The 16,056-nt window shown below is 56.0% G+C and overlaps 1 protein-coding gene across 1 annotated transcript in view; it reads right to left on the reverse strand.

Moving 5' to 3' along the window:
- Positions 1 to 258: 258 nt before the first annotated feature.
- Positions 259 to 16,056, reverse strand: part of UBQLN4 (ubiquilin 4) — a 16,659-nt gene continuing 861 nt past the window's right edge. The window contains exons 2-11 of the mRNA XM_045298353.1: positions 14,695 to 14,846; positions 14,117 to 14,334; positions 13,094 to 13,356; positions 10,570 to 10,728; positions 6,259 to 6,484; positions 5,222 to 5,361; positions 4,521 to 4,604; positions 4,277 to 4,392; positions 3,507 to 3,693; positions 259 to 946 (exon numbers count right to left, since the gene is read on the reverse strand). Coding sequence (XP_045154288.1) covers positions 794 to 946; positions 3,507 to 3,693; positions 4,277 to 4,392; positions 4,521 to 4,604; positions 5,222 to 5,361; positions 6,259 to 6,484; positions 10,570 to 10,728; positions 13,094 to 13,356; positions 14,117 to 14,334; positions 14,695 to 14,846 — 1,698 coding nt within the window. The 3' untranslated portion in view covers positions 259 to 793. The remainder of the gene's footprint in view (positions 947 to 3,506; positions 3,694 to 4,276; positions 4,393 to 4,520; positions 4,605 to 5,221; positions 5,362 to 6,258; positions 6,485 to 10,569; positions 10,729 to 13,093; positions 13,357 to 14,116; positions 14,335 to 14,694; positions 14,847 to 16,056) is intronic.

Below are 16,056 nucleotides of genomic sequence, written 5' to 3' on the forward strand. Positions count from 1 at the left end.
GAGCTGCTAGTGTTCCTACCCGCTAACTGGCCATTCCATTGTCCATGATGTTACTCATCCTCCCCCCCGCCCGCCCCCACCATACCCCGCTTCATGGAGATTTCGCCCACTCATCACCACTGGGCTGGTTCAGGGCTTGCTAGTTCCTTGTCCAGAGGGTCAAGCCTCACCTTCCCCTTCAGACACGGAAGAGTTCCTCCTCCCCGCTTTGGGCATCCCAACAGAGCCCAGGAAAAAGGACTGCATCAGAATAGGAAGGAGAAGGAAAATCACAGAGAGCCGGCTTCCCCGGCCCTCCTTCGAAGGATGAAGCTTTAGTAGGGCCCCTTTTCTCAGCAGAGGCAGGGCTGTGGGGAAGAGGGCGTCAGGGGAGAGAGGGAGAGAAGAGTTACCAGAAGGAAGCATAAGGTAAGCCAACTCCTTGTGGTACAGCTGAAAGAGCCCGTTCCAGTCTCCCCCCCAGAGCGGCTGCCTCCTCTGGCTCTCCCTTGCTGCTGAGAAGTTTGGAGACTCCCAAAGGTGGCTGTGGGACAAGGGGGCGGAGCCAACCCGACAAAAGGGCAGTGCTCCAGAGCCAGGCCCCAGGAGGACCAGCTGAGAAGGTTCAGCAGGGGATGCGGAAGGAAAACCAGAGGTTCTGGGACAGAGCTGTGGGGCTGGGGGCCCATGCCTCGAAGCTCACTGTGCTGTCTGGAGAGAAACCGGAAGGGACGGCAAACTCCAGAGGGTGGGGCGGTCAGAGGAATGGAACACTGGCATCAGGAAGGGGGAGCAGGAGGCATGGGCCCAGGGATTAGGAGAGCTGAGAGCCCAGGAGTCTCTCGATGGCGGCGTTGATGTCGCCTCCGGTGGCAATCAGGGCCTGCAGGTTGGCCTCCCGATTGATGAAGCCCATGGAGTTGAGCTGCTCCAGTTGCTGCTGAAATCTTACTTCTGGGGTCTGCACCTGGAGGGGAGGGGGAGGAGGTCTTGTGACCTGGGCTTCGGCCCAACCTTGACCGTCTACCTGAACCTGAGGGCTCCGAGAGGAGGGGAGAGGTCCAGCCTTCTCCAATGTCCTCACCATCAACCAACAGAGGGGAGGGCAGGCTGCAAGCAGCAGGAGGTGGGGGGGGGGCAGGGCCTGGAGCCTTGGGTTCAAGTCACTAAACAACTGTACAATGACTGGGGGAGGAGTGTGTGTGGAGAGACAAAAGACTCATCGTCAGACTCAATTCCAACTCACAGTGACCCTCTAAGGCACAGGGGAACTGCTCCTTTGGGTTTCTGGGAAGGTAAATCTCTATGGGCACAGACAAGCTCACCTTTTTCCCTTGGGGTGACTGGTAGGGGGCTGGGGGGGTTTGAACTGCAGACCCTGCTGTTAGCCCAATGTGTCAACAACGAAGGGGCACCTCTCTAAAAATTGCCAAGTCAGCGGCAGGCCTAGCTCAGCCTGAATTCCCACCTGCTTTCCTTCAGTGATCCCGTAATGGCGCAGGCACTCCCAGAGCCCAGAGCTCTGGGGACAGATACGCTGCCCGCGTGAACGCCATGCACATGCTTAATGGTACATGTGACAACTATTGAAATGGGGAATGTTTTTGTGACCTACATATTTGCAGCAACTTTTTGCTGGTCTGAGATAAACTTGTCATGAAAGACTTCAAGAACAAATTTCTTTCTAATGCCTGCTAAACATTCCTTCTCAGCCCCCCCCCTCACCTCCCCACCCCTGGCCTACAGCCACCACATATACAACCTTATGAAAGGCCAGAGAAGCATCCCAGGAAAGAAGGCACCCATTTAATTGTGTTTAACTGATCGATACACACAACTATCTGAGAGGAGGCTTTTCATTTTGACACTCCTGCAAACATCACCTGGAAGTGTGTCCCCAAGGGAGGCGTGGGAAGCACTTGTCCAGATAAAACGGAGCCCTGGTGGTACGGTTGGTTAAGCACTGGGCTGCTAAACACAGGTCAGTAGTTCGAACCCACCAGCTCCTTGGGAGAAAGATGGAGTGGGGGCGAGGGTGAAATAAAAAGGGAGAGGCTAGAGGATCCTGTTGTTGAATTTAATTTCTTGATGTGGGTTGTATAATATGTATGTGGGAAACAGAAAGATTCCCCCCAAGTCGTCTCCCCCAAATAGTAAATGATTGTCAAGTTACCTCCCTGAAGACAGTCAGTTGCCAGACTACTGTCTGGTCCCACCACAGGTAGGCCTGCTCCCTGCTGTTAAGGACAATGGGCTACTTCTCCCTAAAGGCTTGCAGTCTTGGTGCCAGTAGGTGGAGTTCACAACCTACTGAAAACGGTTTCTATAGTGAGCCAGGGAACAGGTCCAACCGGCTCAGTGACATCCAAAGTTAGGCTGCCATCCTGAATCTAGAATCCGCCCATCTTGTCACATGTATACCCCCAATCCCTCCTCTTCCTATTGCGTGGATACCCCTAGACCACCCCCCTCCCATTACTGTATCACGTATAGCACAACCCTTTCTATTGCGTGTATGTCCCTAGATTGTTCCCCTCTCATTGCTGTATAACCTATAGTGCTTGTATATAGTGCAACCCCTTCCTGTGAGGTATGTCTTTACCTGTAATTAGTGGGCTTGCACTCCCCACAAAGGGATATAGATCTGGGTTAGCAATAAAAAGCTCTCTCAGGCTCCCCTCGTGTTCAGTTCCCTCTATCCTCTCGTCCTCTCTCCCCTGTTCCCTTTCCCCTTGTCCTCCTTCCCCTCCCTCTCTCCACGTGGGCCACCAGGTGGGGCTGAGGTGAGCATGCTACCATGAAATGTGTCTGATTCCATTATTCCAATCTCTCATGCTCTCGATGACTTTATTATAATCTTTATAGATCTCAGCTGTACAATTGCGCCTATCGAACCCGCGACTAGTGGTGGGGCTGGCACCTTCACCCTGCATATGTATGTATGTTTCTTTGGGGGGAAAAAAAATCCCTCCAGGTTGCTTATCCCTCAAACCTACATAGCGGTTTGAGTGGCTTTAAAAAATAAACAGAGAAAATAAATAAATAATTCAAAAATTTTTTAAATTAAAAAAATAAAATAAAATAAAAAATAAACAGAGGAGGGAAAGTGAAATTGAAAGGGACTTGGAGTCTGTGGTGACAGACAGGTCATCTCAGACCAACCAACCAAGATGACGTTCTTCCCGCCCACAGACGGGCGGCCTCGGCAAGAGAGAGGGTCAGCTCTGCTCTGTCCAAGAGGGTCGCCGTGAGCTGGAACTGGCTCGATGGAAGTGAGTTTTGAATTTTTTTTAACTAAGCATTCAAACTGGCTGGGGGTAAGGACCGTTACCACCCTCAGTTCCATTTCACAGTGGTGTGGACACTGAACTCGGAGGGTCAGTCACAGCCCGAGGTTAGTCAGGGACAGGCCAGGCTCTAACACCGCTCTGGCCACCTCTGGAGTCTGCTCTACTGCCTCCACCCCACTGCTGCCCTTGTCTCTGCCCAGGGTCCAAGTGGGGGCCCAGCCCCGCTGCCCCACGTACCTGTGAATTCCCACTTCCGGCCAGAAGCTGGGCCATCTGCTGCATGAGCTGCTGTTGTGCGCTGGAGGTGCCTGTCGGGGAAGCGGTGGCCGGCGGGGCTGGCGAGGAGCTGGGGGCCTCCGGCGTAGGCCCAGTGGTGCTGCCTGCTGAGGGTGCTGGGGTCCGGGACATCCCAAAGGAGCCCAGGCTGCAGGCGGGAGACAACTGAGTGAGACCCGAGAGGTGGAAACGTGTGGTCCAGCAAGAACTGTGGCTGGAGGCAGAAGTGTCTGTCCCTCAGGGGGCCAGGGGGTGGGGGGTGGAGTGTCCCTTTCACCTCCTGACCCTGTCAGAGGGGGTGACACCAAGATGACCCCAAGGTCTGCAGTGGAGGAGTGCTGCTGGAGGAGGGGTCCCCAAGGCAGTGGCATCATTAGGGTTGCTATTACTCTCACCCAGTGACAGGCAGCAGCTAAGCACATACCCCCACACAGGGTACCAGCCAATGGATGGAGAGGAGGGTCTATGGTTTGGCCAATGGGATCCCTAGGGGTGGAGCCAGAGCTGGCCTCTCCCCATCCCACCCTCACTGTAGTCACTCCCTCAGAACTCTGTAAGTGGGGTGTGTACATGTGAGTGTGTGTGTGTGTGTGTGTGTGTGTGTGTGTGTGTCACAACAACACTAGGGAAGCCACTGGTTAAGGGAAACAGGAAATCAGACACCTTGGCTGTCAGACACAGCAGGGCTCAGAGGGGCATGAAGGGCATCTGCCCATCGGCCCGGACCTTACCTGGGTACCAGCCCGGGGGCCTCGGTCTGCAGGGTCTGCAGACCCTGCTGGATCTGCAGCAGCGCCTGCATGGCACGAGGGTTGGTCAGGATGGAGAGCGAGTCCGGGTTCTGCATCTGAGAGGAAGCAGCAGAGGAAGACAACGGGAGGTAGCAGGGTAGACAAGAACCCACTCTGGCCCCCGAGCCTCCGTCTCACCTGTGGGCTTTGCCCTCACCTCTGCCCCTCGAGGCGGCGGACTCACCTGCTGCAGGAAGACAGGGAGCTGCAGGCGGAGCTGCTCCTGCAGCTGGGGGTTCCCGGCAAAGAGCGGCACGTTCACCATCATCTGCCAAGAGGAAGGTAGTAGGGGGAGGCCTGGGCCCCTCCATCTTAAGAACTCCCCAACTTCCGGTTCCCTGGCCCTGGCTACTCCCATGGGAAATCTGGCCAGCTTTTCCAGGATTTCAAAGTATCCCGAAGACCAAAGTGGGGCCGAACTATGCTCGGGGGCAGGGTGGGTATCTGGAGCCGGGGTGCTCAGCCTGGGTCTGTAGGGGACAAGGATGACAGCAGCAGTGACCGCTAAGGACGGGCTCCTCTAGTGCCACGTCCTGTCCTAAGCAGGACCCCGGTGGCCTAGTGGTCACACATCAGGCTGCTAACCTCAAGGTCAGCAGTTCAAAACTGCCTGCCACTCCGAGGGAGCAAGAAGAGGCGTTCTACCCCGGGGAAGGGTCACAGGACAGGTCCACGCTGCCCTAGAGGATCACTAGGAGTCGGCAGGGACTCGTCAATGGCAGTCGTTTCTTTGTTTTTCGCCCGAAGGAAACTGAGGCCAAACCGCATGCGTAACTCACAGTGAGGGCATGGAAGAGCTAAGGAAGCAAACCCTGCCTTGGCTCAACCTCACCACCAGAAACCGCTCCCGCCAGAGCCCACGGCCCAGGGCCGCAGGTTCAATACCTGCACAGCGAAGTCGGGGTTCTGGGCCAACGTCTGCATCATGCTGCGCATGTAGGGAGCCGAGATGGCATTCTGCATCAGCTGGGGGTTCTCGGAGATCTGCTGGAGGAGGGCCTGCATCTCGGGGCTGTTGAACATTCCTGGGACGAGGCGAGCGGGGGAGCCACCGGGAGAGAAGGGGTCCAGATGAGAAGAAGCTACTGCGCTCGGTCCACCCCCCGCACTTTATACCCACGGAGTGGTTACACAGCTTAGAGAAGACGTGGTCAATGGCCACCCACAACCGGTGAGATCTGGGCCCAAATTCCTCGGGGTCCCTGCTGACCCCGACCGAGGTCATCTCACCCTGAGCAGGCCTGGTCCCTTGCCCATCTTCTTTGCTAAGGGCAGGCCAGGCGGGGCTCTGGACTGTCCCTGCCACAAGCTCAGCTGATGGCTGAGTGGGAAGGCTCAACTTCAGGGACCCTAGACCTTGTCTTTGCAGCGAGGCCCTTTCCTCCAAGCAAATCCCACTCAGAATCCACGTGTGTCCACGCTCTGCTTGCAGCTGGCCCAGAAGCCCCGGGGCTCAGGAGCCCCCCTAAAAGCCCTCAGAGCAGACTCAAGTCCTTCGTGTTACAAAGAGAGAAAACGAAGCTCACGGAGTGGAAGGGACAACCACTAGGATGTCGATCAGGACATCTACCCAAATACCCTTGGGCTCTAGGTCTGGCCGCCGTCCAGACATGGACTCCGAGGCCTCTCCACGACACCCCTCTCCAGTCGGAGCCTCTTGCCCTGAACAGGACTAGAGGGGCTCAAAGAGCGGAGGAGGGGAGCCCGGTTTGTTCATGAGCCCCTACTTGACAAGGACACCAGGAGACGGCCAGAACCCACCCTCACCCCAAGGGGCCCAACCACTCCCCCAGGCTGCAGAGCCCTCCAGTGGCTTTGACCCCAGCCCCACCTCCATCTTCAGTAACCTGGGACAGTGAACCCCATTTGGTCCTGGGGCTGCCCCGGTGACCCCACCAAGCTCCTTCCGCCCCAGGACATACCTGACCCCAGGCTAGCCGCATTGATCCCAAAGGGGTTCGAGACTGTCGGGTGCACCTGGCTGGTCCCCGATCCTCCGGTGCCCTCCCCACCGGACCCGGGGGCCTGGGAGGTGGGGGGCGAGGGGCTCCAGGGGTTAGGGAGGGGCTCTCGATTCTCAGTCCGCAGAGGCTGGGAGGATGAGCTGTCGGAGTTCCCGGTCAGGGAGGAGAAGGGATTGTTGCCAAACTGGGAGGAGGGAAAGGTTCTGGGTTAAGGACTGAAACAAATCTGGGACCGGGCTGGGCCCCTTCTCTCTTGCACCTGCAACGGGCGAGAGATCCAGGGCCGTGGGGGTTTCTGCTCAGTTCTCTGCCCCACAGTGGGCGGCTCCACCCTGGCCCTGTTGATGTCAATGACTGGGGAATCGAACCCCGCCAGAGAGGGTTTTCATCTCCCCTGTGCGCCAAACAAGGGTCTCTGGCCTGCCCCTCTGTGTCCCCACAGCACTGACTCACCTTTCCCACGCTGACAGGACAGTCTCAGACTCCCCTCTGCACCCCTCGCCCCAGGCACTAGTAGGTGCTCAGTAAGGCCTGGCAGCTCCAGGGCAGCTGCCGCTCAGAACTGCTCTACTCCTTCCACACTGATCTGCCTCCAGCTCCCTTTGTCCCACCACCAGAGTCCAATCCCAGCCCCCCACCCCACCCCGCCCCCCAGGCCAGCTCTCCACCTCCCAGGCCCGAGGGCCATCCTGTGGTCCAGGCATTTCACAAGGGAGGGTTCCCTCACAAGTCCTCTGGCTGCCCGCACCCTCCCAGGGCTTCCCAGGGCTTCTCCTCCTTCCCCAGGGCTCCCCACCAGTGTCCCCCTCCCCAGCCCCACTCCTCCCACTGGCCACGGCCGCCTGACGGGCCGCCGCATTCCCTTCTTAGCGCCAAGCCCCTCACTGTGACACTGGAATGATCCACTGGACCCTGGTGCCCTGCTTCTCGCTGAACCCTGCGGCGGTCAGAACCGTGAGTCTCGGCCCCCATACCCCTTGTTCCCCTTCCTCCAGGGGGGTATGGCAGCCCAGCTCTGAGCACATGCACGTGTGAGTGACCTCAAGGCCCCCATGGGAGGTGTCTTATCCAGTCCCTTTTCCTGTTTATTCAAATTGGGTCATGAGGGCCAGGGCTGGTCAAGGCACTCTCCTGTCCCAAGTCACCGGTCCTCCTCCTCACCAGATGCCTGTGCAGATAAGAGGGCGCCCAGGCCAGGATTCAGCACCAGCACCACCGGGTCAGCCTTTGCCCTTGCTTCAGGCTTCCTTTGTTGGCAACTTGCCCAGGCTCACAGTCTGGGCCCTGCTTTGTTGTTTCCAGAACGGCCTAAGGACCACCGAATCCCCTTCCTAGAAGCCCCATAGTGAGAACAGCCACCACTTACGGAGCACGCACTGCGTGCCTGACGTATCTGACGTAATTCTCACAATAACCCTCTCAGGCACCAGTTCTCAACGGGTGGGCAGAGAGCCCTGTGAGGTCCGAGTCATGGGTCTCTCTCATCTTCTCAGGAGGGTACAGAGCGTTTTCCAAAGCTATACAGCATGTGACATTACAAAAGAAGCCACCTGTCTTACCATAAGCCCGACCCAGAAGAAATCTGCAGAAATGGAAAAGGAGCCCAGGCGGTGCTGTGGGAAACGGTTATTTCTCTAGGCACCATAACAAAAGCCCTAGGGGCCTCTGCTGCTACGAGGTTGAAAATCTATGCTACAGCACATCGCACCCCTACTCTGAAAATGAGCTCAGAATCAGAACATTAAGCCAAGTCACTAAACATCCTATAGAGAAGGTGGCAGCCAGATGAGAACCCACGTTTGTTGATGCCAAACGCCATGTCCTTTCTGCTAATCCATGGGTGCCCACACCGAGTGTGTACCAGACACAACCAGCTGCAGTGCTTCGATACACTTGCCCCAACGCTGTGGTGGTGGCTTTTTTACAATCAGTTTCATGCATGACTGGGATTTTAAAAAATTAGATGAAAGCTGAAATAAAATGACAAATACACAATGATCCCCACAAGCAATTTGTAAAATCAACTTGAGAGAGCGAAGCCAAGAATGAGCAGGATGCTGGGGAAAAGCCAAGCAGGGGACCCGCTGGGCCAGACCCCAAGACTTGAGACAGTGTGGGATCGGGGCAGAGATCGGTCCGCTGATGAGTGGCGCAGAAGCGAGCTAGTGAGAGAAAAATTCCCCCGTGCACACACACACACACACTCTCTCTCTCTCAGCTGGGAAAGTGTGGGCCGCTCACACTTGTACCAAACTGGTCACTCAGAGCGCAGAGGAACGTGAGATCCAGGCGCCACACCCGGACGCTGGTTACAACACCTGTGTTTGGTTGGTGAAACTCTGTCACGCTGCGGACTTACAATAGGTGCATTTTTCTCTATGGACTCATCCTTCACAGAAACAACTCAGAATGTCTTTGAGCGTTTCATTTCAATGTTTACAGCGAGCTCAACATGGTGGGAGCAGCACGAGACCTCGCTCGTGCGGTTGAAAGTCTGTAGAGCAAGACTACAGCTTGTTGTTTGGGGTACACACTTAGAACATAAACACAAAGAAAAGGACCGGAAGGATGAACACCAAATGGAGGCCACTCATTACTTCCTGCAGGAGCTCTGGCAGCTAGCACAGTGGCTTTCACATTGAACTGCTACCCGCAAGGTCGGCAGTTTGAATCCACTTGCTGCTCTGTGGGAGACAGATGAGGCTGTCTGGCTTGCAAAGATCTAAAGTCTCGGAATCCCAAAGTGGCAGTTCTACTCTGTCCTAGAGGGTCACTGTGAGTCAGAACTGCCTCGGTGACACTGAGTCGTTAATTACTTCCGGAGAGGGATATGTTAAGGCTGCAGTCCCATTTCTCACGTCTTGTTCGCCAATATTAAATACGTGTAGAAAATCCACAAAACCCATTAGTTACCTCTGGGGTGACAAAGAGACAGCTGAGCAGTGGAGAGAGAAGGGTGCTCCCTGCGCACACTGGCCAGCGGTGTCCCTTCTCATGCTTCGTGAATGACCTCTGGTTACCTCGTGCAGCCTGTGGCTTTAGAAACGCATCAAAGCATCATGCCTTTAATATAAATTCCATCTTTAGGACACACACCTGAGGAAGCATTCAAACTCCCTGAGGGAACTTGAAGAGGTTCATGGGAACAGCCCATTCTCTTTCAGTCCTATATTTCCATGATTGCTTTTGGGAGCTCCCTCCTATAAGACAACGTATGACGGACGGTCGGTCCGTACTGGGTGCTAGGTAGGAGAGGATCCCTGTCAACATGAGTAGGCACGCCCGTGCCCATGGCGGCACTGTTCACAACAGCACGCGGAGGGAAACAACCGGAAGGCCCGTCGGCAGAAGGGAGAAAGCAGCTTTGGTCCACATACACCACGGACTACTGTGTGTCGCTATACCACCACCACTGCGCTGAAAGCAGGTGGGACCGAGGGCAAGGATGCGTCTGGAGAACACGGTGCTGCGTGAACTCAGCCCATTCCATGACCACTGTGCCAAAGGGAAGAAACAGGACAGGGCCTTCTCTATCAAAGGGGACCGACTTCGAAGATGACCAAGTGGGGAGGGGAGTGAAGCCGCAGACTCGAGGGGTGACAGGCATTGACTTGGGTGAAGGGCACCATAGTAATCTACAAGAGGTAGAAGAGAAATCAAAGAGGGCGCAGTAAGTGATGGCGGCGCGTGTTGATAAGTAGTTGAAACACAAAATTGGTGAATTTTATATTGAAATGTAAATCTCCACCGAATTTTAAAAATCGCTAAATAAACAAATAAAGAGTGCGAATGCTATGTCTTTACCCATTCTTTGTTGTGTATTTGGAAATAAATCCATAAAGCACGCTTGAAGGCGCCTATCCCTGGGACCGAGCCCCAGGGACTGAGTCAGTAGGAAGCACATGGACGAGCTCCCCACGGTGTCCGCGGCAGCTGACCTGAGGACCCCACTGGGGACACTCTGTGCCTGGCCGCCCCACAACATCTGAGTCACTGGTGTGAGAAGTTTGTCAGAACAATGCCAAGCCCTGGGACAGTACATCCCCACGCCCACACCTCCGTGGGAACTCTGCTATCCTCCCCTCTAACCATAAGCCGCCTTAGATCAGTCACCCTGGCCTGCACACTGAGAGCCGGCTTTCAGGCCCAAAGCTCACCGGTGGGTGAGAAGGAGGACGGAGGCGCTGGGGGCAGCCAGAGGGACCTGGGCAATCTCGAGCTGAGCGGGGGCAGGCAGTCCCTCCCACCGCCCCCAGGCCCAGGCCGTACCTGCTCGCGGGCAGCGCTGAACATGGGCTCCTGGATGTCGGTGTACATGCGGCGGAGCGCATTGTACCCTCCGGGGATGCTCTCCAGGTTGCTCAGGGCCCGGTCTTGGTTCCGCATCATCTCCTGCATCATGGCTGGATTCCGTGCAAGCTCCATGGTCTGGCAGAAGGGGAGAGAGACGGGCTGGGCCGGTCAGCAGGGGCACGCGAGCTGGGACGAGGGGGGCCCCCCCGCAGAGGGATCTGCACCAGGGCTGGAGTCCAGGCACCGACGAGAACTTGCTTCCTCCACTGCAATCCTGGCCACCACCCTGCCTCCCCATGGGCACTTTGGTTAGCCTGTTCAAGGGGGGGGGTGAGTGAGTGGTCCCAGATAAGTAGGGGCAGCAGCTGCCCTCCCTCAGTACCCGGGGGTGCATGGAAGTGCCAGCGAGCACGAGGCAGCAGGGAAGAAAGCACGTGAGCGAGTGGGCAGGCCAGAATGGAACATCTCCATAGAGCAGCCTGAAACTGACCAGCACTGGGCCAAATACAGCATTTAAATCATTTCATCCCCGTCATCACCCTTCTGTCCTTCTTTGACAGATGAGACTTGCTAGCAGTCTGGTGACACACAGCTGGCTAGTGGTGGCGCTAGGTTTAAAGGCAAGGGCAGCCTGTGTAAGCAAGACCACCATTCTGCCACCAACAACAGACAGGAACACCTTCTGCCCCTACCTCCCGGTCAGGTCTCTGGCCTGCTGACTACACTGTGAGAGTAGGATGCGGCCCTGGCTCACTCTCAACTAGGGGTGATCCATGACAGCCCCAGGGGGGGAGGAGTGTTGTGTGTGTGTGTGTGTGTGTGTGTGTGTGTGTGTGTGTGTGTGTGTGTGTGTGATGAACATAGCTCCTTCTTGCTTGCATCCTGCTCGGAATCCCTTCCCTGTCCAACAGCCCTCCCACCCACCTCTCACTCCTAAGATGCCTTTATGGACTAACAACCCACCGGGCCTCCCGGGCCTCTGAGTTCTTGCCCCACAATTCATTCATGCAGTAGATACTTATGCGTCGAGTAAGAGTTGGCTTGCAAACCATAAAGTCAGTGGTCCCAACCCAGCAGCTACTCCACAGGAGGAAGACAAGGCTGTCTACTCTTGCAAACAGGGACAAAGCCTCATAAACCTTATCCATGGTCGCTGGGTTGGAGCTGACTTGATGGGAGGGCACCTGGTGTTGGGGGTTAGTGTATACCACTGGGTAAGAAAGGAGGCCAGGTAGTGCTGTGGGTTAGGCATCGGGCTGCAAAGCATGAGTCGGCGGTTCAAACCCCCCATCTGCTTCCATCCAGATACCCTGCCTTGGAATGTCAGAATGAGCTCAGTGACAGAGGGTTTCGGGGTTTGGCTTAAAAGTGTACCAAGTGGGCTCTGCTGGCGCAATGGTCAAGCTTGGCTGCAAACCCAACTGTGTACTCAAAAGGGGGCCGGTCTGTTTCCATAAAGATCACAGCTGAGCAAACAGCCACGGGGTGGGGGTGGGGGGCCGCAGGGGGTGCAAGACAACAACAACAACACAACAACGGACCAGAACGAGGCCCTGTGGGAGACCAAGCCAAAAGCCAAGCTCGCTGCCATCGAGTCAGGGCTGACTCATAGCAGCCCCCTGTGGGTTTCCAAGACTGTAACTATCGATGGGAGGAGAAAGCCTTGTTTGTCTCCTGAGGAGCGGCTGGTGGTTTCGAACTGCCGACCATGTGGATGAGAGCCCAATGAGTAATCACTATATCACCAGGAGTCTGTTCAATAGACAGGGAACAAAGAGGACCAGTAAACCACCCTTGCCTTCCCAAGAAAGGCCTGGAGATCACTTTTGAAAAACAGCGGGTGGAAACACCTCAGGTGCCGAGGGCACCTCAAACCGGCCTCACTGAGGGGAAAACGGACCCGCTCTCCAAATGCAGCCCAGCCCTAAACCATGCCCTATCAGGACAGATTTCCTAATGAGTTTAGCACAGATGTGCTAGCAGATCCTAGCTGCTTGTCCCCAACTAGAATGAATGGGCCCGGAGAAGCCACTCCCAAAGACCAACCCCCAAAGTGCCTTCCTCATGGGCCCTGCCCAGCCGCATCACTCCCCACACCCCCACGTTCGTTTATACCCAGGCTTCTGCCCTGAACATTCTTCTCATTGTCCACCCCTAATTCCGGGTCCTCCTCCATTGGGTCTCAGCTTGGATGACGCCTCTTCAGGGGAGCTTCCTGCCCTCGGAGGAGGCTGTGACCATCCCTACAATAGGGCTATGTTCTTATTGCCCGTTAACCTGCCCCAAACCCCACTGAGAAGGCTAAGCCTGGGTCTTTCCATCACTGTGTACACACAGACACACAGACACACACACACACACACACACACACACACACACACACTAGGGTTACAACAGGGCTGCTGAGTAAATGAATGAATACATCAGCAAAGGCCAAGGTAAGAAAAGACTGGGGTCCGGACACTCCTCCCTCCCCGCCTCAATCTCCTTTCATGCCCACCTGTCTCATGAGCTCGGGGTTGTTGAGCATGTGGCTGATCTCCGGGTTCCGTTCCATCAGCTGCTGCATCTGCGGGTTGGCCATGATCATGTGGCGCATCAGGTCGGGGTTAGACATCATGTCCTGGACCAAGGGGTTCTCCATGATCTGAGATAGCATCTCGGGGTTGGACATCAGCTGCCTCTGCATCTGCTGCTGCAGCTCCATGAAGTTGGCAGAGCCCAGGCCCAGGCTGCCCAGCCCCAGGAGGCCCCCAAAGCCAGCTGTGGGGAGGGGGCACGGTTACCTGCTGCTCCAGCAGCCTTTTCCCTACCTGGCCAAAAACCATGCACGCGGCTCTTTGGCAAGGGCCCCATTTGTCCTCGGCTTCTCTCGGCTCCCTCTCCCACTTACTCCCACAGGCCGACTATGATCCATTACAAAGAGCTGCCAACCTAGTGGTTCTCAACCTGTGGGTCGAGACCCCTTTTAGGGTCGAACAACCCTTTCACAGGGGTCGCCCGATTCATAACAGTAGCAACATGACAGTGATGAAGTAGCAATGCAAATAATGTTATGGTTGGCGGTCACCACAACATGAGGAACTGTATGAAAGGGTCGCAGTATTAGGAAGCTTGAGAACCACTCTATTAGACAGAGACCTCTTGGGCCCCAAAGTCTGAGATGACCCCAGGACTGAGCACAGTACCTAGCACACAGCAGGGCAGCCCCGATGGGATGGCATGAGTAAATGACTACGCCCTGTCCTGGCTCCTGCTGGGCCTCCCTTCACCCCAGACACGCAGGTTCTGCCAATATCAATCCCCTCACCCAGGGCTCCTCACATCCCCAGCCCCATTTCTCCTCTTCCTCTTCACACAGTCTAGCCTCCTTCCTGGTTGGGTTCCAATGCCCTTATTTAGAAACCTACGCCCAGGGTCATAGAAACCCATCAACCAGGAGCAGGGACCAGGTTTCTCCCTCCTCCGGACTCTGCCCAACTCCCCAAACCAAAAGAGGGCTGTGTTCTCTCTGGGGGCTTACAGAGTATGGATGAGGTAGCGCTGGGGGATCCCTCCCCAGCCCCTGGGGAGGGCCCCCCACCACTGCTTCTCCGGCTTCCACTGCCAGCATCTGAAGGGGCGCTGCCGGAAGTGGAGGGCTGGGTGGGGGTGGCAGGTGAAGCCGGTGTGGTGGAGGGCGCAGAGGCCGGGTCTGGAGAGGAGGGGGAAGAGGCGGTGGCAGCAGCCGGATCTTGAGCTCTGAGGACAAAGAAGAATCCTAGTTGGAGCGCATACCCCAAGAACCAGGAAGGCCCCACAGAGGAAGATGGGACTGGCTTCCTCTGCTACTACCCTAACTCTGACTCCTGGGGTAGGAAGGGGGAGGGGGACAGGAAGGTCAGCAAACTCCTAGAGGAGAAGCTTGTGCTCTCTGTCTCGGGGCATTCTGGAAGGGGTAAATAAAGACACCTCCCTCCCCAAGAAGAAGGTAAAATTACAACACTGCCTGCAAACCCACCCAGGCCTCACTCTGCCAGGCCTTGGCCCATAACCTTCTAAGTTGAGAGGAGTTGCAAATGGGGAAGTGCATGGCGGAGGTCAATCACCTCCTGAACTTACTTCTGAGGGGTCTTGATGACCAGATGGACAGTGAGCCCATCCTTGATTCCATGCTGGTTCAGCGTGTCCCCATCCTTAAGGATCTTCCCAGCAAAGATCAAGACGAGCTGGTCCTGCTGGGCCTTAAACCTCCGGGAAATTTCCTCTTTGAACTGGGATCAAGAGACAGAGGTTCCCTTCTGAGGCTGCATAGCTCCACCCACCAGGGGCCCTGCCTCTTCTTCAGAGCTTTTGCCTTCCCTTGCTCCCACCTCTAGCCCTGGAAGTTCTTCTTGCAGTCTCGACTGCACTTCTCACGCTGCAAAAAGCAGCTCCTTTTCAATTGCACAACTCCGCTTAATATATTTGCAACACTGAATCGTGTAGTGTGGTATGGGAATTAAACAGATAAATAAAATAAACAAGCGGCTCCTTTCTTAAACATGTGGAGACGGAGATGGAGCAGTGAGAGGCTTGGGTCCCCCACCCAAGAAAGTCCTTACTGCTGTTTGCCATCATCCCACCTCCACTACCTGTAGATCCCAAGTTATTCACCAGATAACAGTATAAATCCCAACAGGTCTGTCTCCATTAAAAAAAAAAAAAGATCAGAAAACTGAGCCTCAGAGCAGGGTAAGTAATTGATCCCGAGTAGAGCGGCACTGACCCACTCAGACACACTGCCTTCCAATCGGGGCTGATTTCACATTAAGAGGTCCGGGATAACGGATTTAAAGTGTGGAACTGAGTACGTTTATAAGGGTGGGAGGCCGTGGTGACACCAGGGCTGCTTTAAGGGGCGCAAAAATCCCCAAACTCGAGCAGCCCCTCCCCTAAAACCACGCCGCCACAAACCGACACTCGGGTACAGGCAGCGCACTTGCTTAGGCAGAGACAGTTCAGACTCCCTCTTCCAACCAGAAGGTATGTCTTAAGCCCCGCCTATGTGAAGTGTTCGAGCAGCCACTGGGGGTGAAGAACACAGCAATAGTCTCTCATTCACATTTTTACTGAGCATCTACTGCACACTGCGTAAATCCCCAGGAGCCGAGCCCCTCGATTGGAGAGGAGAAAGGATCCGGGCAGGGAAATCCTCTCCCTCGCCTGAGCCCCTGGGATGCACAGTGCGCCCCCAGCGCCCTCCGCCTGCACCCCAGCCCCTTCTCCAGGTTCAATCCTCGGCTGCTGCTTTCCACCCCGCACCCCCACCCCACTAAGCCTTGGCACCCCGAACCCCGACAGGTCACCAGCGCGCACGCTCTTCTCAAACCCGGGGTCTTGCCCCTTTCCCACTGCAAGGTGCCCCCCTCCACTCTACCACGCCCCCAGCCCTAGCCACACGGCAAACCCCCGCCCCCCCACGCGCGCGCCTCGCTCCCCGGA

The sequence above is a fragment of the Echinops telfairi genome, unplaced genomic scaffold, assembly GCF_000313985.2.
Source record: "Echinops telfairi isolate 266 unplaced genomic scaffold, ASM31398v2 ScPeMD7_7425;HRSCAF=8463, whole genome shotgun sequence".
In the NCBI taxonomy this organism is placed as follows: Eukaryota; Metazoa; Chordata; class Mammalia; order Afrosoricida; family Tenrecidae; genus Echinops; species Echinops telfairi.